Raw genomic sequence first — 22753 nt, forward strand, 5'->3', positions numbered from 1 at the left:
TTATTATTTTACGCTTTCCCTTTTTGTCTAATTGATGTGTCCGGACATTAATTATAATGTCCCCTTATAAACTGTCCCCAGTGAGGGGACAGTTTCCCCTCACTGTGCTCGGACTGCTCTGCCATTGTGCGGGTAACTCGCATGCAGTGGCGAAGCTACGTGGTGGCTGTGCCCACCCTTGGTCACTCCAGTTTGTATCACTTCTAGGCTGTGTGACTTTGGAAGTTCCACTGTGAAGGAAATTAAAATGTTTATCACCATCATAAAACCTCTGTTAACTACAAACATTATTAAGATTAACTGTCACACAAGTGCAAAAAAGAAGTAAACCACAGAGTAAGACAACATGCTTGTCTGGCTAAAGAGCTAACAATGAGTGCTACTCAAATTTGCATAGTTGGCCATGACGCATTAGCAAATTGCTTAAAAAACAAAACATAAAGAGCAAAACAAATGTGTAAAACTACAAATTAACTTTCTTCTGTCACTTGTGGGTTTTTTTTTTTTATTTTAAAATGTCACAAACAAGACGAACCCACCTGTGAGTGCTTTTAGATGGGGAGGAGCCCACAGCAGTAGTCGCTGCTAGTTGTGAGAAGTGCTTTTCCGCCAAAAGTCTCTTCACTAGATTTGTCACTTTTTTGAAAAGTAGTATCAAGAGGGGTCTGATTAGTCGCTTATTATTTGCAACACTGATCCCTCCTGCTCCGTCTTCGAATTCTCTGGCAGACCAGGTGCGATATGTGTAATGTGAGGACGAACAGGTAGCGCCAAATCTTTTTGTGGTGGGCCTCCGCAAATAAATGAATGTATGAGAAATAGTGGCAGTCTTCTCCGGTGCACACTGTCGTGTAATTACCAACCTGTTCGAAGGTGTCAGTAATGTGGACACAACTTACTGCCTAGTTAGTACCTATTTATTTATTTTTACCAGGTACATACACAAACAAAAGTTTTTAAGTGAAATGCAAATGTGGATGTCACTAACTTTTGTGTGTAAGAGTATTTATGTACCTTGTTGCTTCTGATTGTGCCCTCTAATGGAGATGGAAACGGCCATGATGATGCTTGCATGTCAGCCTGGTTTTTGAGTTAGGATTCTGTAAGATAATGATATGCCGTCTAGAAAACCATTAATGATCAACTTCCTTAACCTTGTTTTCTCTGCTCTGGGACTATTGTGAAATCCTTGTTTGAGAGTCATACTAAGTTTAGCTTGAGTCGGACGCCCAGTGATTAAAAAAAGGAGGCCCACAAAGACAACAGCACTTCAGAGCTGGCAACACTTCAGCTGGCCTCGTGGGAGGCTGCTGAATTCAAAACAAACTTTGTTTGTGGTTTTGGCTTCCCTGCATTTTACACAAGTTATGAAAATGTACGTATGAGCTGAAGTGCAGTAGCGTATCGAAATTGATTTGTTTATTGGAAATGGTCTGCCCCGTGTTATCAGACGGAGGCCTCAAAATGTAGGTCATTAGCAAAAGTTGCTTTTTCCACATGCTTGCTCTTTCCTCACATCCCCTTCTTTGGCTTTCGCTGGACATGACAAACGCACAGACGCAGCAGCACACATGACTTAGTTTTTCTCCCAGCTGTGCCATTTCTTTTCCTCATGCTGACCACTGTATCCAGTTTCTTTTTCTTGCACATTTGCTGCCTGTTACCCATCTATAATTCACACAAGACAACGTCTGAACCTACACCCTTGTTACTAATCTGTAGAACGATGTTGCCCATTTTTTTTGTCTCAGATATATTCATATCATGACATTCCCATGATCTTTTAGTGGGTGTTTTGTACATTTTTAGAACAAATAATTTTTGAGAATCATAGATGGTGTATTGAAATGAATGTAATAAGTTATTGAGCCACATTAACAAATGCTTGTGTGTGTGTTTTCTCTGTGTGTTTTCATTTCCTCTTTCTGTTTGCTGCTACTAACCTTGGATTGGTTTGGCTGGACTGGACTTGTGCCCTCATCGGATCTGGTTTGGTTGTGCTCCCCTGTGGTTTGCCTTGCCCTCTGCACCTCTGCCCTTTTGGTGTTCGCCAGGCCTCGGTAAACTGTCCACTGCCGATGGTAAAGCTTTTGCAGACCCTGAGGTGCTGCGACGACTGACGTCATCTGTGAGTTGTGCCCTGGATGAGGCTGCAGCTGCGCTGACTCGTATGAGAGCTGAAAACACACTCAACGCTGGCCAAGCCGACAAGTATGTATCTCGGCCGTATTGCCATAGGCTCTTGTTTGCTTTCCACTAGGCCTGTCACAATAACAAATTTTGCTGGACAATAATTGTCGTACAAATTATTGCAGATAAACCATATTATTGTCAACATTATTTGAGACACTTTTTTCACTAACGTAATGATATTATATGGCATAATAATGCGAGTACACTGTATCAAAAGCAATAAACTTTTAATTTCTCTAGAGTATTTAACATTGTAATTGGAATGTCAACAGCTTTTAAATAAATTAAACATTATAAATTAAACAAAAAACCCCCCATGAAAATAAAATTTACTCTCTCTTTTAGCACAAATTGCACTTAAATAATAATCACAATCATATTTTCACTTTCATTATGGTCTGAATATTGAGAAAAAAACACAGAAATAACCCAGAAATACTCTGAAGATCACATTGTGTGTGTCAAAGCAGACGTCAATTCATTTGCATACACACTTCCTTGATGCAGTAGCTCAGTAGACAATTTTGCTTAGCTTGGCTAACTTTTCTAATAAGATGTCAGCCACTGCAAACATTTCTACAAAATCCTCAAGAAATTGTAATGTGTACAATTGTGGTTAAGGAAGATGTAGTCACCGATGCAATTCAAATACTAATGTAGGATATTTTTTATGACACCCTTATTTTGTTTGCACAATTAGGATGTGGCGCTTTTATTTTGGAGGCCAGTCGTGTATTGTGTGTTTTGAGAAAGTCTGACGATTAAGACGAGCTGGGAGCCAGAATAAATATGCCTCTTGCCTTATTTCACTGAAAACTTGCGCAACGTTTGCGAGCATCGTAAAACGCTCGCTTACATTAACGGGCGGTGAAAGGCAACACAGTGTGAACACACTCAGAGCCTGAGTCGCGCGCACACACAGCCACACTAGCATGCTCTGCTAAACTAAGCTAACCCAGCTAGCTTCCATTCACACTCCATAAGAGGTGTATTCTGCCAACTTTTGCCAGTGATTCAGGCCGCCGTATCAACATGTTTAGTTTGGGAGGAGGTTTGTGATTGTGATGGCCCCACCACTATTGAGCAGTCCGTTGGGGAAATACTTCCCAGACAAACGTTATTTATCGTGCGGTTAATTTATTTCGTGATCATTGCGACAGGCCTATTTTCCACTTTTCCAAGTTTTCCTGAGCCACTAGATCTATTTTGTACTTATTTGAGTGTGTGCTCATGTTTACTGTCTTTGACAATTTTCACACAAACGGGTATATTTAAAATGTAAATTTGTCTCAGTGTTTGCACTTTAAATAGAAGACAATCTGTCGTGTCTTCAACGTTTAACATGCACATCTATACCACTTTTAACCAGTTAAATCCCATGAGACATCACTTTGAGAGCCCCTTCGATTTAGTCTTCAAAAGTTTCTTCTCAAGATTTGTCTCTTTGAAAGTAGAGTATCTAGAGGGGTCTGATTACTCACTAAATAGAGCGACAAGGTCGCTAAGTTGGCAACACTGATTCCCCCTGCTACATCTTCTTATATTCTCGCAGACCAGATGCACATGAGATGTGTTAAGTGCAGTTAGTCCCATTATAATGTGTTTATGAGAGAGGGTGAACAAGGGAGTGCCAAATGTTTTTGTTGCTGTCCGTGTTTTCCTGTGTGCCATTTCTAGAAATGAAGCTACTGATTGGCAACAATAGCCTTATGGCTTTGCATTCTAGGGCCACTGGCTGGCCATGGTATATGCAGAACAGGTGTCCGATCAGTTTCCAGTGGACAGAGATTATACCAATGTAGTCGACATAATAATGCGACTACCGCTGTTGTGGTTGACTGCCGCTGTTGTGGTTAAGGAGAGACTCACGGTACACTTAATTCGCTTTATTAACAGGTAGAGAAGACATATGCAGTGAATAATCACACAGGAGCTGCTGTCTGCCACTCTCTATACTGCTAACCTGCTGCTAGCACTCAGCTAACAGTCAACTCTAGCCAGCTGATGTCACATGTGTCACTTCCCAGGCCCCGCTTCTTAAAGGCGCACACAAGTCACAGATACTGTATTACACTTCATATGACGTCTTCTGAATGCTTTGTATTTGTATTTTCGCCATTTTTATGCTAGAAAATACTTAATTTAGTCCAGGAATACGTATAGTTTGCTTAAATAAGCATTTTTTTTTACTATAATAGGCCGTATTTAATCACGAAACAGCGATCATTAATTTAAAAATTTTTTGGGAAAAAACAAGCAATGTTCGAACCGTGATGTAGCAAGGGATGTATTTGAATATACCCATGTGAGTGTGGACATGATGCTTTGGTAATGGCATAATTGTGAGGCGTATGTGTGTTCACCTGTCACAGTAGCAGTAATTGTAGCAGTCTGGTTATTTTCAGCCGTAGTTTAGCGGAGGCGTGCTCAGATGGGGATGTCAATGCTGTCCGCAAATTGCTGGACGAGGGACGAAGCGTCAACGAGCACACGGAGGAAGGGGAGAGCCTGCTATGTCTTGCCTGCTCGGCTGGCTATTATGAACTTGCACAGGTATGTGTAACTGGGATGTGAGCTTGCACAGTCATAACAACCATTAATAGTACGTATTGTTCTGAAATTACCTTTTGAGATTTTTTTTTACATGAATTGGTAGATTTTTGTGAAGGTTGACAATTTTTAGGAGTTTCAGTTACCATTTATTTATTTATTTATTTATTTATTTATTTATTTATTTATTTATTTATTTATTCATTCATTCATTCATTCTTAAAGCATGTTCTAATCTGATTTTCAACCAGGTTTTGTTGGCCATGCATGCCAATGTGGAGGACCGAGGCATAAAAGGGGATATCACACCTCTCATGGCTGCTGCTAGCGGAGGTTACGTGGACATCGTCAAACTGCTTCTGGTACACGGAGCAGATGTAAACGCACAGTCCTCCACAGGTGAACGCTCACGTCAAATCTCATTAATTGGGATTATCTGATGTTCAAGACAATTTTAATTTCTCTGCCATGCTTTGTACCTGCAGGCAACACAGCTCTGACGTACGCATGTGCTGGTGGCTTTGTGGATGTGGTGAAAGTGCTCCTGAAAGAGGGTGCTAACATCGAGGACCACAATGAGAATGGACACACACCTCTAATGGAGGCAGCCAGTGCTGGCCATGTTGAGGTGGCCAGGGTACTCCTCGAATATGGCGCAGGCATTAACACTCATTCCAATGAGTTCAAAGAAAGCGCTCTTACACTGGCGTGCTACAAAGGTCAGAGCCAATTTGTGCAAGATTATTGCAACATTATCCTTGGTATTTAACAAATAGTAACAATAGTGGACTTAATAATTGTGTTTTTACACCATGTAGGTCACTTGGATATGGTGCGTTTTTTGTTGGAGGCTGGAGCAGACCAAGAACATAAGACTGATGAAATGCACACCGCACTGATGGAGGCGTGCATGGTGAGGATCTGACCCAATGCTTTGACATTTTTAAAATCATTGCAGGTTGAGTTGTAGTCATTTTCCTGTGGCCAGGTGTGCATTAAAAATACTGTCACCGGCATTTTGTGAACATTTTGTCAATTTTTTTCTTGGTTTTTGTTGTATCATTTTCCAAACTAACTTGCTGTGGTCACTGTCGGAACATCAAATGTAGAAACAAGTCTAGATGTTATGCATCATAAATCATAAAATTAACAGAAAACCCATACTAAGTATAAGTATCATAACTAGGGCCCTTAAAGGCAGTAACTTATTTCATGAATTACGTTAACATTTTTTGCGTCATTAAAGCATGCGTATCATGTCAAAACACATCTCTCTGTTATGATGGCAGACGGAGCCACAAAAGCGCCCCCACAGAGTCTGCTGCTCTTTAATAACTTTATTTAGACAGCAGTGCAATTTCAACACCATATATTAGGGGTGCTCCAATCGATCGTCCGATTTTTGTGAAAAAGCATGTGATCAGCATATGCCGATACATGCCTTTCAACGCCGATCACAAAAGCCAATCACCTCTGGCTGTACTACTGCAGCCTGTAGCGAGCTTCTCCCGCCCACTTTCTCTCACTGCACAGGTGTGCCAAAGCCAAAACAATCATGGCCGCCGTGTGGGACTTACCTGTCGTTGTGAGAGTGATATAAATTTTGAATCCTGCAAAACATGCCATGAAAAATATCTCACTGGGGTGGCATGTTAAAATACTTTAATTTAAATGCGCCATTTTGGGGGGCGGGTTCTTGGTCGGGCGTGGTGAGTTTTTGAGGCTCGCGATGTTATCATCGGTCGGGCAGCAGCTAATGTGGCCAACGGTGAACACTTGCCTGTGTGTGCGTGGCAGTCGGAAGTCTAAGGCGGATAGCTCGAAAAGTGGTTGGATTCGGCGGTAGAAGAAACCAGACTTGCTGTCTGCTTTCGCATCCAAAGTCTCATTAAAGAAGGCGTCTCATCCTCTTAAGTTTCACCAGTGATATAATGTTCTCTTGAAAAAGTAAGGTGATTTTCAAGGTGATTTTATGGTTCCTCTTTCGTTTCATACAGCAAATAGTAAATTTTAAAAAATTACACTTAATCTAAAAATCGCCCGATTTCACTCATGGATGATTGGTTTCGGAATCTGCGGCATAAAACCCTGATTGGAGCAACCCTACCATATATCTACCTCCAACTCACAAACATGTCTCTAGTCAGTTCTTCCTGGGAATGACACTGCCTTACTGACACTACTAGACGACGACAAGGTGCATTCACTCCAAAAATCACAACGCCTTTATTATGCATGTATATGTGGTCTAAAACGGAAAAACAGTAAGTGGATATTCTTATCACTCACTAACTTAACGCTTACTGCGGAAGTACCATTGGCTGCATTGACGTATGCTCGGAAATCCCAGAAAAAACTTGTACACTCAACATATGAATTCAACTTAAGTTACATGGTGTGTTTCCATGCAACCCTTTGTGGCTCACAACGCATTTAAAGTGTCATTCAAATGTTGTGCTACTATTAAAGAGACTAGAGTTAGACAAATACATTTTCAGATTTTATCTTGTAGCTTGGTGTAAATTTTCAGTTCATTTGGAGCTGTTAATACATACAAATATATATAATTGTGTCCTGTCATATATCTTTCTGTTCATAATTACAGTCAAAATTGGCATATTTCAGACATAGTGGCAAAGGGTGGTTAATCATGATTCATTCATCAGAAAACTGATTAATTTGGTTAAAATGTTGAGCCATTTGACAGTCCTAATCATATTTCGGTAATTGATTCATGAGGTGTTTGAAACTCTGTCAGTCTCTCCCAGCTTGTAAAATTAGACAGAAAAAGGATCATGCATGTTTATTCAGGTGCTTATCTCCACATTCTTTGTGTGTCTCGCTGTCCCAGGATGGCCATGTGGAGGTGGCACGGTTGCTGTTGGACAGCGGCGCGCAGGTCAACATGCCAGCGGATTCTTTTGAGTCGCCCCTTACCCTTGCAGCTTGTGGAGGACACGTGGAGCTGGCAGCCTTGCTAATAGAGAGAGGAGCCAACTTGGAGGAGGTGTGTTAAAGAAGACGTGTCTAAACATTGCCATATGTTAGGATTTTAAAATGCCAAAAATGTAATGAAGTCATCGCTTAAGTATGTCTCACAGAAAACGTATGCAATATGTTTCTTGTTTGTACTAATGATTGTAACACTTACCCAATTCACATAAGATGAGACGCCGGATGTAACTCAATCCCCAAAACAAAAAGGCCTTGCCCAGTTTGAAGGAGACTCGTCTCACATTGATCCTTTGTGATGGAAACTCCAGCAGTTAGGAGAGCCAAACAGTGAGGCTTTCAGAGGAACCTGACACATTTTTCAACAGTAACAGTTTAAATCATATTTTATTTTATACCTGCTTATCTTGACTGCTGTTTACGACATAACATGAAAACAGTTTGAAGGCATTTATTGAGCAAAACATTCATTTGTTTAGTGGAGCCACTCCAGCTTTTTTGAAGCGTTTCATATTTTGGCTATTAAACCAGCTGATATAAAAAATTATGTAAACAGGGAAAGCAAATATAGCATTACTTATGCTTGAGTGGTTTCATTGACACTCAAATAGAATTTTCTGGCAAATAAGAACAATGAGTCTCTATGTCCAAGTTCTTGAAGACTAGTTGTATAACAGTGGTTCCCAAACTTTATACAGTCCCGTACCCCTTCAGAAATTTGACCTGAAGCCATGTATCCCCTACTCCTGCACACTTAAAACATAAACCTTTTTATCTGAATTAACTTGAAATAGTGAACATAATTAACTGTTTAATCATTTACATTTTAATTCCGGGTCAAAAATGTGTTTTTTGCATGGTCATATTTTGCTCAAGTTTCACATGAGCACTGATAGATAAGTAATCATCCTACATATCTTTTATTCCGGTTTGATGTTGGCATCCTTCCGTTTGAATTGGTTGAATTTGAGCTTCACTTTTTTTTTTTTTTTTTGTCCACTCAGGATGGCTATGGTTTAAATCCACATATTAATTTTATACCAAATTGAAGGGGAAAGTTTAAAAATCACAATAAAACAGTATCCGAAGTACAAAAATACATACAACCAACGATAAAGCCTCATTTTGGAAGTTATGCCCACTCACAGTGACGGGTTTTCACCGCTGCGCCGTGTGGGGATTGGAACAACAATATAAAGGAAATCTCTATCACTTTTAATGCACAAAATTATCTTACTAATTAACTTACTAATTAGTTCATATAATGCACACAGCAATGAACAACTTCATGGACTGTCTCCTTTCTGCTGCGTTCCTCTCACGCCATGAGGCGTTCAGGCACACTCGTAGTTTTGAGTGTTAGGCGCCAATTGTTTTTCATTTTTATTCACGTACCCCCGTACCCCGTAAACTGAGGAGTTAGAATATGCAGTCATGTGGTCTTAACATCTGATGTTGCTTGATTATGTCCAGGTTAATGATGAGGGCTACACTCCCTTAATGGAAGCAGCAAGAGAAGGCCATGAAGAGATGGTAGCACTTCTACTTGCTCAAGGTAAGGAAGTTTTTTTTTTTCCTCACCATAAAAGCTGTATTTTTGAAACTGTGCACTCCCGTTGGGTTTTATGATTAAGAGACAATAGATCTATATCTGGGAAATATACAGTATATCAAATCATTTTTAGTGTGTACAGAAAGACCCTTTTGTTGGTTTGTTTCTCCAGGAATATATTTTGTACCAAAAAATGAACATCTGTTGATGATGTTTGGTCATTGTCCAGGTGCTAACATCAATGCCCAGACAGAAGAGACCCAGGAGACAGCTCTAACTCTAGCATGCTGTGGAGGCTTCTTGGAAGTGGCTGACTTCCTTATCAAAGCTGGGGCTGACATTGAGTTGGGCTGCTCCACTCCTCTCATGGAAGCAGCACAAGAAGGCCATCTGGAGTTGGTCAAATATCTACTGGCTGCAGGTGCGCAGCAAGCAGCGAGGCAATCAATTGAGAGATATATTTATTTTTACGATTTCCGTGCTTACAAGCTTTGTATTTGTTATTCAGGCGCAAACGTTCACGCCACCACAGCGACAGGCGACACAGCGCTGACATACGCGTGTGAGAATGGTCACACAGATGTAGCGGACGTTCTCCTGCAGGCTGGAGCCAACTTGGTACGCTCTTGGCACAAATCATGCTTTCCCTCTGACCACTGATGGTTTTATGTTTGAGTAACACTACACCCGAATGTTAAAATTGATTTGTGAATCATACTTGCTCCTTGCTGAGCAGCTGCCACACTTTGAGGATGCATATAGCTAAAAGCTTATGAATAAAAACAAAACTGTAAATGAATGGATATTTTCCTTCCAGGAACATGAGTCAGAAGGGGGGCGGACGCCCTTAATGAAGGCAGCAAGAGCGGGGCATCTCTGTACAGTGCAGTTCCTCATCAGCAAAGGTGTGTTTACAAGATGTTTTGATAAATCAACTTTACATTTTAAAAACATTTTAAAAGCACCTGCCAAAATGGGATTGCAGTATATCGGTAAAGTGACATAAAAACACGAGTAAATTACGTACTACTAAAGGCAGTATAACTGAAAAGCATGTGGATCCATGAAATATACATTTTTCTTATTGCTACAGTTGAAATGTATGAATGCAATCTCAAACCTTCATGTTTCTTTCATCTCATGTCTAGGTGCTAATGTGAACAGAGCTACCGCCAATAATGATCACACAGTGGTGTCTCTGGCCTGTGCTGGAGGACATCTGGCTGTGGTGGAGTTGCTGCTGGCACATGGGGCAGACCCGACACACAGACTCAAAGTATTATCCCTTTTCATGTTTTAAAGGAAACATTGTTTAAGATTACATCACCTTTTAACACATGCAATTTTCTCGTGTGCAGGATGGCTCGACCATGTTGATTGAAGCTGCTAAGGGTGGCCATACTAACGTTGTGTCCTACCTGTTGGACTATCCCAACAACATTCTGTCTGTCCCAGCCCCTGATCTCTCCCAGCTCACCCCCCCCTCGCAAGATGCTTCTCAGGTAAATTGAGCACCATTCATTATTAGAGTCTATCCGCACAAAGTTTGCAGGTCAAAACGGCCAATTATTTGATTGTTTTAGCCTCTCATCCACACGGAAACCGTGTTTTGGGTGCCCTGAAACGGCATTTTTTAAAAAACTGCTTCCATAGCGGGAAAATCTGAACCCGCCGGCTTGTCGTTTCTGTGCAGACAGCAGACACCGCTGTTTTACGAAAACGATGATGTCATCGTCCCAATGCCACCCCGTCGCCATCACGTGACCAGAAGTGAGCTTTGACGACAAACCAACATAATATCGGAATATTTCGACTGATGTTTCTCACCCCAGTCGACATTCTCCTGATATTTTGTTGTCTTATATTCCATAATGAATCACAGAAGTAATTCCACTTCTCGTAAGTCTCGATGAGCCTTGGAAAGCGGAAGACGACAAACTTATGCGCGTGATTTCTTTCTTCTTTTATGGTTTGGTGTGTCACGTGGTTCCATCTGCATGTCTGTTCACAGCGGCGCACGTAGTTGTGCCTTGTGTATTACATCGTTTTCACTCAGTGATCCGTTCTCGTCTGGATGCAACTATTTACTAATCCGGCACATTTTATTCAACCCGCCAAAAAAAAAACCTCAGGAGCGTTCCGTTGTGGACAGGGCCTCAGGCATATAGACAGAATCTCTTGTTTTTTGATTCCATGGAAACAGATGATTGTAACAATCTCCTGCTGCAGGTTCCTCGCGTCCCATTCCAAGCTCTCGCTATGGTGGTGCCTCCTCAGGAGCCTGACCGCGCTCCATCAAACATCGCAACACCCCCACCTGTCTCCAGCAAAGGTAATATGTGTCCATGTAACTGTGAACATCACCTTTTAATGAGATGATTAGATACATACCTTATTGGTCTCGAGAAGTTCACAAATGCCAACCAGTGGACATTACTGTAACAATTAGGGGCCGATCATTTTTTTCTCTTTAATTTTTTTTTCTTTTTTATGTTCAAATTCAGGTGTGTCTAAACAGAGACAGGCAGCACTTCAGCCCTGTGTATCCAGCTCTGTGGGCCGGGGCCCTGAAGCAGAGCCTCTGCCCCCCTTCCACCTGTGCCAGCCTCTGGAGTGCATTGTGGAGGAGACCGAGGGAAAGTTGAACGAGCTGGGCCAGCGGATTAGCGCTATTGAAAAAGCCCAGCTTCAGTCGCTAGAGCTCATCCAAGGGGAGCCACTCACCAAAGACAAGATTGAGGAGCTGAAGAAGAGCAGAGAGGAGCAGGTAACACTTATTGTCCACTGGCGACAAAGGTGTCACAAGCTTTTTTTTCTATATTACTATATACTATTTTAATGTACTGGGCTACTGGATAATTTCCTCTTTTCTTATTTTCATTTTAAACACACAGATCAGCATCTAAATAAGTATATTGTTGTCTTAGGTTCAGAAGAAAAAGAAAATCTTGAAGGAGCTGCAGAAAGTGGAACGCCAGTTGCAGCTAAAAACACAGCAACAGTTCACCAAAGAATACATGGAGGCGAAGGGCTTAAAGGAGGACCAGGAGGCTGGACAGAGCCAAGGCCCAGGCCCAGGGCCTGGAAGTACCTCATCCATGCCTGGGCCCCTTCCCATCACACCAGGTGCCCAAGTACATGCCAGCTCTGACACAGATGAGGAGGCCAACAAAGATGGGGAGCAAGAGGAGCTACCTGGGGAGGATGGAGAAGAGGTATGATTTTGTTTTAATCACTTTTAAATACTCATTGTAGGTTGAATATGGGGGGAAAAAATATATATTTTTCAGGATGAGGATGATGAAGATGATGAAGATGACGATGATGATGATGAGGAGGAGGAGGAGGATGGTGATGGGGATGAGGAGGAAGGTTCAGAGGATGAGGCAGATGAAGAGGATGATTACACCAAGCTTCCTCAGGTGGGCACAATCCTTTACAGAGATGGGCCACAGCCCCCACTGCCCCCTTCACCGCAGGCTCAACCCCAACCCCAACCCCAGCCACCACCGCCACCTCTTCAGGCAGCCTTTGTTCCTGTCCAGCCTCTGCCAGAATATAACCCTGCAGACTACCCAGGTAGTACCATCCCGAACCTCCAAAGGGTACTGGTAGGCCAGCAGATGCTGGGCCAACAACAGCAGGGCCAAGGTCAGCAGTTGTCTGGGTTAGGTCCTGGAATGATTCCTCAGCAGGCCCCAGATGGTCTTATGGTTGCTACACCTGCACAGACGCTCACAGACACGCTGGATGACATCATGGCCGGTCAGTGCAGCCTTTGACTTTTTGTTTGTCTTATCTGTTAAATTGTCTTATTCCGTGTGGATATTTTAAGCAATTGCATTACACTGTGGAGAAATGTTCCATTTGCTTTTTTATGCTCCTACTAACTTTCTCTATATTTCTGTTTTAGCTATGAGCAGCCGCGTTCCCATGCTGAACACAACCACCTCACCCACTCCCTTGTCCCAACCACCCACACAGACGTCTGCCAACATCTCCTCGCCACCATCTGTGCTCCCCCTCTACCCCTCGGTTGACATTGATGCTCATGTAAGCCAATTTCACATTTACAAATACACAAGGAGCCCCTTGAAATTACAATTGCATAGGAGAAAGAAGGATCAAAGAAACATGATCAAAAATGTTTTCCCCACAGACGGAGAGTAACCATGACACAGCGTTGACGTTGGCATGTGCTGGAGGACACGAAGAACTGGTGTCTGTCCTAATTGCACGGGGAGCCAACATTGAGCACCGTGACAAAAAAGGTATGCATTCATGGCTTTTCAAGTGAACTGAACACTTAAACCGGTAGATGTATAATTTGAAAGGTGTCATTTTAAGCTGAAAATCTTTAATAAAATACTTGTTTAGCACCTGAAAGTGTGGTTTATGTTTTATATTTGCTCTGTGCTGCTCAGGCTTTACCCCTCTCATTCTGGCTGCTACTGCTGGCCATGTTGGAGTTGTTGAAGTGCTGCTTGACAAAGGGGGTGACATTGAGGCCCAGTCTGAAAGAACCAAAGACACACCTCTCTCCTTAGCCTGCTCTGGGGGACGACAAGAGGTAAACATGCATCCTCATCTTCATTTTATTGTCATATCTTTGAACTGGTTTTCAGATTTCAACTCTATTTTGCCCATGTGACTATTACATCAGGTTGTCGAGTTGCTGCTACTACGGGGAGCCAATAAGGAACACCGCAATGTTTCAGACTACACACCTTTGAGCCTTGCTGCCTCAGGCGGTTATGTGAACATCATCAAGATACTCCTTAATGCTGGAGCTGAAATCAACTCCAGGTAAGGGCACCTGTTGCAGCCCACATAGGTCTACTATTAACAGGTTTATTTGTGCACTTCCTCTGTCATTTTGATGACAAGTCATTTTCCATACCATTGAACTGAGGGAATTTTTGAAAATAGATGTGATTAAATTGAAATTAATCACATACCTATTTTTTTTACCCCCAATCTACAATACAGTAAAAGGAATTGTGTTAAAGGGTTAAAAAAAAAACAACAAAAAAGAAAAAACCTCAATTAAATGGTATGGAAAATGACTTATGTCATCAAAATGACAGAGAGATGTGCACAAAAATTAATATAGGGCCGCACGGTGGCCGAATGGTTAGCATATTGGCCACATAGTCAGGTTATCTGGAAGTCAAATCTCTGTTGGGCATCTCTGTGTGGAGTTTGCATGTTCCAGGTACTGCGGCTTCCTCCCACATTCCAAATAAATGCATGTTAGGTTAACTGGCGACTCTAAATTGTCCGTAGGTATAAATGTGAGTGTGAATGGTTGTTTGGCTATATGTACCCTGCAATCGGCTAGCGACCAGTCCAGCGACCCCACCTCTCTCCCGAAGTCAGCAGGGATAGGCTCCAGCATACCCCTGCAAGCCTGGGGGGGGGGGGGGGATAAGTGGCGTAGAAAATGGATATAGATAGATAAAATTCTTAAATTTGAACATCTTATGTGTAGAATAGTGTTTGGCTTTGTTTGGTCATGTATTTATTTTTTAACCTTCCCTTCAGGACTGGCAGCAAACTAGGAATCTCTCCTCTGATGCTGGCAGCGATGAATGGCCACGTACCGGCAGTGAAGTTGTTGCTGGATATGGGCTCGGACATCAATGCCCAGATTGAGACCAACAGGAACACAGCTCTGACCCTAGCTTGCTTCCAGGGGCGGGCTGAGGTTGTTAGCCTGCTTTTAGATCGCAAGGCCAACGTCGAACATCGCGCTAAGGTAGGGAATCTATCATCGATTCCTCCCACTTACATCTTCACGCTGTGTATACTGTATACAATGTTCATGAAGTGTTAATGTAGCCTCCCTTAATTTTCTTTATGATACAATTACATTGTTTTTTGTTGCTTGCTTTATTGATAACTTGAGTCCTCCCTTTATTCAGACTGGTCTCACTCCTCTGATGGAAGCGGCTTCAGGGGGCTATGCTGAGGTTGGTCGTGTGCTGTTGGATAAAGGAGCTGATGTCAATGCGCCACCTGTTCCCTCATCCAGAGACACTGCTCTCACCATTGCTGCCGACAAGGGGCACTACAAGTTTTGTGAGCTGCTTATCAATAGGTGAGATGATCACTTACATCACACATGTATGGGCTTTTTATTTGTCTTTGAGCAGCATAATTCACAAGGTTTCGCATTATTTAACAATTATGAATGTTACTATATAGTGCTGATAATATTTTGGTAAACAGCTCAACAATGGATAAACTGGCTGATGGATGAAGGGCTTGCTCTTGGATGGTATTAAGTAGCTGAAATATTCCACCTGGTGCATTTAACAAGTATTAAATATTGAAGAAATGGCAGATGGTGAACTGCTGCTGTGCTAGCTTCCAGTAGAAACTGTTTTTGGTGAAATCATGTTTATTGCCTGAATGCTCTCAAGACAGAACAATGACGCACCTGCTCATTGTACACAGATGCTTTCCATGAATTTAGCATTTAATGCCGGTCCGACATACTCCAATTCATGTCTGAGATGCTGTCCTTCGCAATTTTGTAGGGGAGCCCATATTGATGTACGTAACAAGAAAGGAAATACACCTCTCTGGCTGGCAGCAAATGGTGGTCATTTTGATGTGGTCCAGCTCTTGGTGCACGCCAGTGCTGATGTGGATGCAGCCGACAACCGCAAAATTACTCCTCTCATGGCTGCTTATCGCAAGGTGCAACGTAGTCTCTATTTAATATTGTATATTACCTTTTCTAGTTTATCTTGTCTGTGATCATTAACTGATTAACTTCATGTTGTAGGGTCATGTGAAAGTGGTGCAGTACCTTGTGAAGGAAGTCAACCAATTCCCATCAGACATTGAGTGCATGAGATACATAGCCACCATTGCGGACAAGGTAGGCATTTAATTTATATGACTTCAGAGTACTGCATGTGGCTTAAATAAATCACAGTGTAGTGGAGTTGCAACATAAGGTGTTATCTGTGTAGGAGCTGTTAAAGAAGTGCCACCAGTGCATGGAGACTATTGTCAAAGCCAAAGACCAACAAGCAGCTGAGGCCAACAAAAATGCAAGCATTCTCCTCAAGGAACTCGATCTGGAGAAGGTGATGCCAGGCCCATTCCTGTGCTTTTGGGAGATTAAAACATGTAATTTACATGGCCATGCATTCTTTACAGTCTCGGGAGGAGAGCAAAAAGCAGGCTCTGGCTGCCAAGCGAGAGAAGCGCAAGGAGAAGCGCAAAAAGAAGAAAGAGGAGCAGAAGAGGAAGCAGGAGGAAGAGGAGGGGCAGAAAACCAAGGAGGATTCCTCAGATATGCAGGAGCAGAAGGAAGATTCTGCTGAAGGTGATTTTTTTTCTTGGAGGATTAGAAATACATGGGCATTTTCTGCCCGAATCATCTCTGGAAATCACCAGGTGCAAGAGAACGTGACTTAACCCATTTCACAAGCGTTCATCTACAAAAGAGCATGCAGAATTAAACTGCCAACTTTTTAGTAAAATGCCAAGCATGTTAATGAAGGGTTTCCTCCCACATTCCAAAAACATGCATGTTAGGTTAATTGGAGACTCTAAATTGTCAATAGGGATGAATGTGAGTGTGACTGGTTGTTTGTCTATATGTGCCCTGCGATTGGCTGGCGACGAGTTCAGGGTGCACCCCGCCTCTCGCCCGAAGTCAGCTGGGATAGGCTCCAGCATACCTGCGAGTGAGGATAAGCGGCATAGTGGATGAATGGATGGATGTTAATGAAGGAGGCTACTGCTTGTTCCATACTGTTATCAACCGCTTACCCAAATTAAATGGAAGTGTTTTCCAAAAGGTTTGTCAAGGAAACGTTTGTGTTGTGTATTATAGTTATGAAAGAATTATAGTAGATGGTTAACCTACTCGTTTCTCACAAACTTTGCATCTCCTAGCATGCATTAACACAAGTCATTTTGTTCTGTCTTTTCAGAAACGGAGGTTCCTATTGAGCCTCCCAGCGCAACTACCACCACCACCATTGGTATATCTGCCACCTCAACCACTTTCACCACAGTTTTTGGTAAGAAGAGAGCAAGTGTAGCCACGACCCCGAGTACCAACCGCAAGAACAAAAAGAACAAGACCAAGGACTCGCCAAATGAATCTATAATATTGCAGGATCCGCAGGTGAGTAGGCGACTTCCTTTACTTGTTTGTAAACTGTCCGCATTTGATAGTTGTACATTTCATTTCCATTGGTCTGTTTGTGGTCATACTAGGTTGCACTAGCACAGCACAAGGCTGACAAGAACAAAATCCATGGTGAACCCCGAGGTGGTGGTGGGGGCGTAGCGGGAGGCAACAGCGATTCTGACCCTTTGGATAGTACCGACTGCGCCAGTGAAAGCAGCAGCAGTGGAGGGAAAAGTCAGGAGCTCAACTACCTCCCTGACCTCACCTCATCCACTTCCTCCTCCTCTTCTTCCTCCTCCTCATCTTCCTCTGCCCCTTCCTCGGGAGCCACCCAGTCCCAAGCTCTTGTGGTTGGCACAGAGAAAAGACACTGTCTTCAACCTCAGACTGAAGTCAAAGTCGACAAGGTCACAGTTTCCATCTCAAAACCAACACAAAGGTGAGTCAGTTGTTTGTATGTGTGTGTATTTATATAAACGAGCAGCATTATTATCCCCAAATCTGTTTGTTTATTGTCTGGTTGAATTTAATCCTTGCCCATTTTACCAAAGAGCTCCAGACTTAAACGACTCCACTTCAAACTCCCTACCCTCCCCGTTCAAGACCATGGCTCTTCCGGTGACCTCGCCCAACAGTAAGCTCAGCCTTACGAGCCCCAAAAGGGGCCAGAAGAGGGAAGACGGTTGGAAGGAAGTTGTCAGGAGGTGAGTGTTTCCAGTTAGTGTCTTTCTGTTTGGAACGTGTGAAGTTCATTTTGTTAACTCTGGGTTTTTGCTCTGTTTGACAGATCGAAAAAGCTTTCTGTGCCAGCTTCTGTCGTGTCACGTATCATGGGCCGCGGGGGCTGCAACATCACAGCCATTCAAGATGTGACAGGAGCCCACATTGATGTGGACAAACAGAAGGACAAGAATGGCGAGAGGATGATCACCATAAGGTAAATGTAAATATGATGCCACCTGGTGTCACAAACATTTCTGCATTTTGAAATTTTTCACTAGCTTACTTTCTTTAGATGTGCTAGTCGTCTTAATCAGGTGTGCTCGTTTGTTACAGAGGAGGCACGGAGTCTACACGATACGCAGTCCAGTTAATCAATGCTCTAATCCAAGACCCAGCCAAAGAGCTTGAGGATCTGATCCCTCGGAATCACATTAGAGCTCCAGGCTCAAAAACTTCCTCGGCTTCCTTCTCCAGCTCTGCAGGGGCAACCAGCGGTCCAAATTCGGGACCAAAGTCCCTTAGCTCACTGGTAACCTCGACAGGCATGTCGTTCCAGCCCTCGTCATCCACGTCATCATCGTCTTCTCAGGCTGGTGGAAAGATTGGGAAAGGCCTCTCCTCAAATGTTAGACAGCCTTTCCCGGTATCTCTACCCCTTGCATATGCCCACCCTCAGCTGGCCCTTCTTGCCGCTCAGACCATGCACCAGATCAGACACCCTCGGCTTCCCATGGCCCAATTCGGTGGCACTTTCTCTCCTGCCGCCAGCACCTGGGGACCTTTCCCTGTGCGACCCGTGAGTCCAGGCAGTGCTAATAGCTCCCCCAAACATAATGGAGGAAGTGCTGCAGGCCAGGCAAGACCCAACTCAACCCCGAGTGAGCACAGCAACACTGCCAGCTCTGCAGCCTCAGTCACTACCACGACCACCACCAACGCCACAACCACCAGTGCTCCCAACTCATCGTTAGCCTCGCCTCACACCCCCACCCCCACCCCATACAATCCTCAGGCGAACATCCCCACCCCCTCCTCGGCCCGAAAACAGCTCTTCGCCCCAGACCCCAAGTCGGCTGCTGTGACCTCCGTTTCTGTTGCCGCAACTGCGACTAGTGGCGGCAATTCAGTACGAGGCACAGGTTCTCCTGCACACCACAGCTCCTCTACAACTGCAGCTAATAGTTCTCAGCAGCCGCTGGGAGCCATCTCACAGCCTGCCCTGCAGCAGGCTAAAGCAGAACCTGGTGCTGTTGTGACTCCTGGAAAAGACAAGCCCCCACAACATGCCGAGAATCAGTCAGTTTCTGTCAGTGAGAACATCACTCCTGTTGGTTTCACCACAGCAGCTATGGCTTTGCCTCCCAAACAAGAGCCTCGGCAGCAGTTGCCTCCCCCATCGTCCTCTGTGTCATCTACAGAGCCTCCCCCAGCTCTTCTCAACTCACAGCCCAGTTCCCATCTCACCTCAGTACCTCCTCCGGTCCTCTCGCATAATGTTGCACACCCTAACAACACTTTGCCACACTTCTCTGCCCCTGCGCCCAGAGTCTCCCATCGTATGCAGCCACCAGGGCCTTACTATTCCCTTCCTGAACAACAACAGCAGCAGCAGCTGCAGACGCAACAGCAGCCACAATCTGTGTTTGTACCCTTCAATCCTCAGCAAGAACCTGCAAAACAGACCCCAAACCAGACATCCCAGCCAACAAGTTTGCCTCTGCAGGCTCAAGCCCAGACCCAAGGCTCCCTTCAGGTCTCTGCCAATCTCGGCATGATGAATGGTTCCCAGATTCAGCATGTGGCCAGCGCTGGCAAGCAAATGCCACCCAACTTTGGTCCTGCAGGCCTCTTCAATTTCAGCAGCATCTTTGATAACAACAACCAGGTACATTACATCAAATCAACCTGTTAAGGGGGGTTAAGGTGATTTAAGGATTGAAAACCTTCCATGATAGTATCTCTGTATAATTTGGTCAAAAATCTCCTTACAGGTGGGAAACAATCAGGTGTGGGGTGCGTGCCATCTTCCCGCTCGTTCGCCTCCAGAGCCATCATACTCGGCCCCCCCAGCCTACGTGAGCGTGGGCCAGATGGAGAGCATGATACCGCCCCCTCCTCCAGACAACTCCAAAGCTCCTGGTTATCGATCTGCCTCTCAAAGAATGGTCAACAGCCCCATCGGTATGAACAGTTGGATTGAGATACAAAAACTTAACATATGCCTTTTCATGTGACTGTTAGGAGTTGGAAGTGTTCATGTTTACATTTGATGTGAAAATGTAATGTCTGCATCCACAGCATTGACCAGTTATGCCACCAGTATCTCTGGGAGTCCAGTGTATCTGCATGGTCATACACCAGTTGGCACGCCCTCATTCAGCAGACAGCACTTTTCCCCACACCCCTGGAGTGCATCCACATCAGGTAGGCACCTCAAATGGCTTGGTAGTAACCCATCCTCTATCAATGTACCGCTTGTTCATCTTCTGGTGCTGCCTCCCCCCTCTATCAGGTGAGTCTCCCGTACCACCTCCAACGGTGTCCACCTCAAGCCTCTCCACCTCAGCTGTGGCCCATCCGCCCCAGCCCAAGCAAGGCACCTCCTCTCAGCAGGACCGGAAGGTACCTCCACCCATTGGCACGGAGCGGCTGGCAAGGATCAGGCAGACGGGTTCGGTGAACCCCCCTCTCCTCACCACAAGCTACACGGCATCTGTTGGACAGGGCGGCATTTGGTCATTTGGTGTCGGGAGTGCTTCAGGTTAGACCAACCATTTTATTTGTTTATGTAATTACTGTATTTGTTTATCATTGTTCTTGGTAATGATATCACATCTGGTGTTTGGTTACAGAGGGCATGTCTGGTTGGTCTCAACCCCTGATGAGTAGCCACATGATGCATCCTCAGCTACAGGCTGAGCAGTCGGCGTTCTCTCAGCACCAGCCTATGGAGCAGGACGACACGGGCATTGCTAACCCTGCTAACAACTTCCATCAGCCTCAGCACATGCCCAACACATACATGGACTTTCCAAAGGTAACAAAGTAACAACCATGTCAGGCCCTTTATAAAAAAAAAAAAATGTAAAAAGACGTATAAAAATAATTTTTTTCATTGTCTACCCAGGGCATGCCCATGTCAATGTATGGAGGAACCATGCTGCCCCCTCATCCACCCATGGCCGAGGGGCCCGGGGGACCCATGTACAATGGTTTACATGCTGGTGACCCTGCATGGAGCCCCATTATCAAAGTGGTCCCAAACAACGCAGACAACTCTGACCCACAACAGCAGGTACCGTTTTATTGTGTTATCCTCACATTGCCAGCTATGTGGTCGTCATTTGTGTTAGATGTATGACTTTTGTCCTCTTCTTTCTTTCCACCCTCAGATGTGGCCTGGTACCTGGGCGCCACATGTGGGCAATGTGCACCTGAATCATGTCAACTAGAAAGCGACATAAATCAAAAAGAAAACATGGCATGACCCACATTGCAAACATGGCTTACCAACTGACAATGATGACTAATTAAGACAAAGAACAAAAGAGAAGTACAGCATAATAACTCGAGTATAGACCTGAGAGTGCAGAGCAGAGTTGGAAGAATTGGAAGTTCTCCTGAGCCCATTCTTGATGTGCCTATTTGAAATGAGGAGTTTGAGGAGTGTCCTGATGATTCAAACAAAATGTGCGATCACATGTTCAACAGGAACCATTCTCTGCATAGTTTAGCGATTTTGACTTAAACCCGCGTACACCGTTCTTTGGCTGCAAGGGGCTGAACATGAAGTAGCTATTTAAACTCGGCCCAGACCTAGATGATGATTACCTAAAGAGAAATCAGAACCTTTTAGAGTGGTAAATACATGTATAATTGTTTACATACTAAAAAGGGTTAAAATGAGAGTAAATTTCATGTCGTATAGTGGCTCTACTTTATGTAGCCTGTATTAATGTGAAATATTTACCTTAATATTCAATAAAAAGATTGAAAAGTATTTGTGTGTTTTTTTTATGTTGGACTTTAAAGTTATGACATGCAGCAAAATGAGCAATGTCATTGTTAATGCTTGTTTTGCAGTGTTTGTGCTATTTTGCTGCAGGAGCTATTTTACATCCTATATTAAACGGAAAATATTTTCCTTTTAGAAGCATAAAGTTATTATTACAAAAAATATATATTTGATAATATATGAGAAAAGAAGTTGGAATTTTTGAAAAATTCATTTGGGTAAAAGTTATGAGAATGGAATGGCAATATGATGAAAAAATATTAAATTTTAGAAGTATAAAGTTTATAAAGACATTTTTAAAGGTATTAATATTAGAAACAAACCAAGAGTGAAGTTTAAATTTTTGGAAAATAAGGTTGGGAAAAGTTATACGTTAAGAGAATGTCAACGTATTATGTTAAAGTCCTAATATTCTGGGGAAATTTTACAAGAAGAAAGTTGAAATCTAACTTTTTTCAAACATCTGCAAAAATGGAAGAAGACGTAAGGAGAAAAGGTTCATACTAACAATATGCTTTGTCATATATAACCCAAAGATGAGATACAAACTGTTTTTTATATACATAAATAACGTCTTAGCTGTATGTAACTTCATTTTGTTGGGTTTACA

General features: G+C 43.4%; 1 protein-coding gene across 4 annotated transcripts in view; it reads left to right on the top strand.

Annotated features, from left to right (window-relative positions):
• Positions 1-22126, top strand: part of ankhd1 (ankyrin repeat and KH domain containing 1) — a 28304-nt gene extending 6178 nt beyond the window's left edge. For 3 of the 4 annotated variants that reach the window (XM_054792250.1, XM_054792253.1, XM_054792254.1), the window contains exons 3-39: positions 2055-2211; positions 4599-4746; positions 4995-5142; positions 5229-5462; positions 5562-5654; positions 7587-7750; positions 9169-9250; positions 9477-9668; positions 9756-9865; positions 10065-10152; positions 10396-10523; positions 10606-10749; positions 11477-11579; positions 11752-12014; positions 12175-12462; positions 12538-13012; positions 13161-13300; positions 13407-13518; positions 13672-13817; positions 13911-14053; positions 14792-15005; positions 15172-15347; positions 15790-15952; positions 16041-16136; positions 16231-16347; positions 16421-16589; positions 17203-17399; positions 17492-17844; positions 17957-18109; positions 18193-18342; positions 18462-20013; positions 20120-20309; positions 20427-20552; positions 20641-20889; positions 20981-21165; positions 21256-21423; positions 21521-22126. In XM_054792250.1, coding sequence (XP_054648225.1) covers positions 2055-2211; positions 4599-4746; positions 4995-5142; positions 5229-5462; positions 5562-5654; positions 7587-7750; positions 9169-9250; positions 9477-9668; positions 9756-9865; positions 10065-10152; positions 10396-10523; positions 10606-10749; positions 11477-11579; positions 11752-12014; positions 12175-12462; positions 12538-13012; positions 13161-13300; positions 13407-13518; positions 13672-13817; positions 13911-14053; positions 14792-15005; positions 15172-15347; positions 15790-15952; positions 16041-16136; positions 16231-16347; positions 16421-16589; positions 17203-17399; positions 17492-17844; positions 17957-18109; positions 18193-18342; positions 18462-20013; positions 20120-20309; positions 20427-20552; positions 20641-20889; positions 20981-21165; positions 21256-21423; positions 21521-21580 — 7676 coding nt within the window. In that variant the 3' untranslated portion in view covers positions 21581-22126. Of the gene's footprint in view, positions 1-2054; positions 2212-4598; positions 4747-4994; positions 5143-5228; positions 5463-5561; positions 5657-7586; positions 7751-9168; positions 9251-9476; positions 9669-9755; positions 9866-10064; positions 10153-10395; positions 10524-10605; positions 10750-11476; positions 11580-11751; positions 12015-12174; positions 12463-12537; positions 13013-13160; positions 13301-13406; positions 13519-13671; positions 13818-13910; positions 14054-14791; positions 15006-15171; positions 15348-15789; positions 15953-16040; positions 16137-16230; positions 16348-16420; positions 16590-17202; positions 17400-17491; positions 17845-17956; positions 18110-18192; positions 18343-18461; positions 20014-20119; positions 20310-20426; positions 20553-20640; positions 20890-20980; positions 21166-21255; positions 21424-21520 lie in introns of all 4 variants that reach the window. The other variant, XM_054792251.1, reaches the window with a different exon arrangement.
• The last annotated feature ends 627 nt before the right edge of the window (positions 22127-22753 follow it).

Source organism: Dunckerocampus dactyliophorus, chromosome 11 (genome assembly GCF_027744805.1).
Source record: "Dunckerocampus dactyliophorus isolate RoL2022-P2 chromosome 11, RoL_Ddac_1.1, whole genome shotgun sequence".
NCBI lineage: Eukaryota > Metazoa > Chordata > Actinopteri > Syngnathiformes > Syngnathidae > Dunckerocampus > Dunckerocampus dactyliophorus.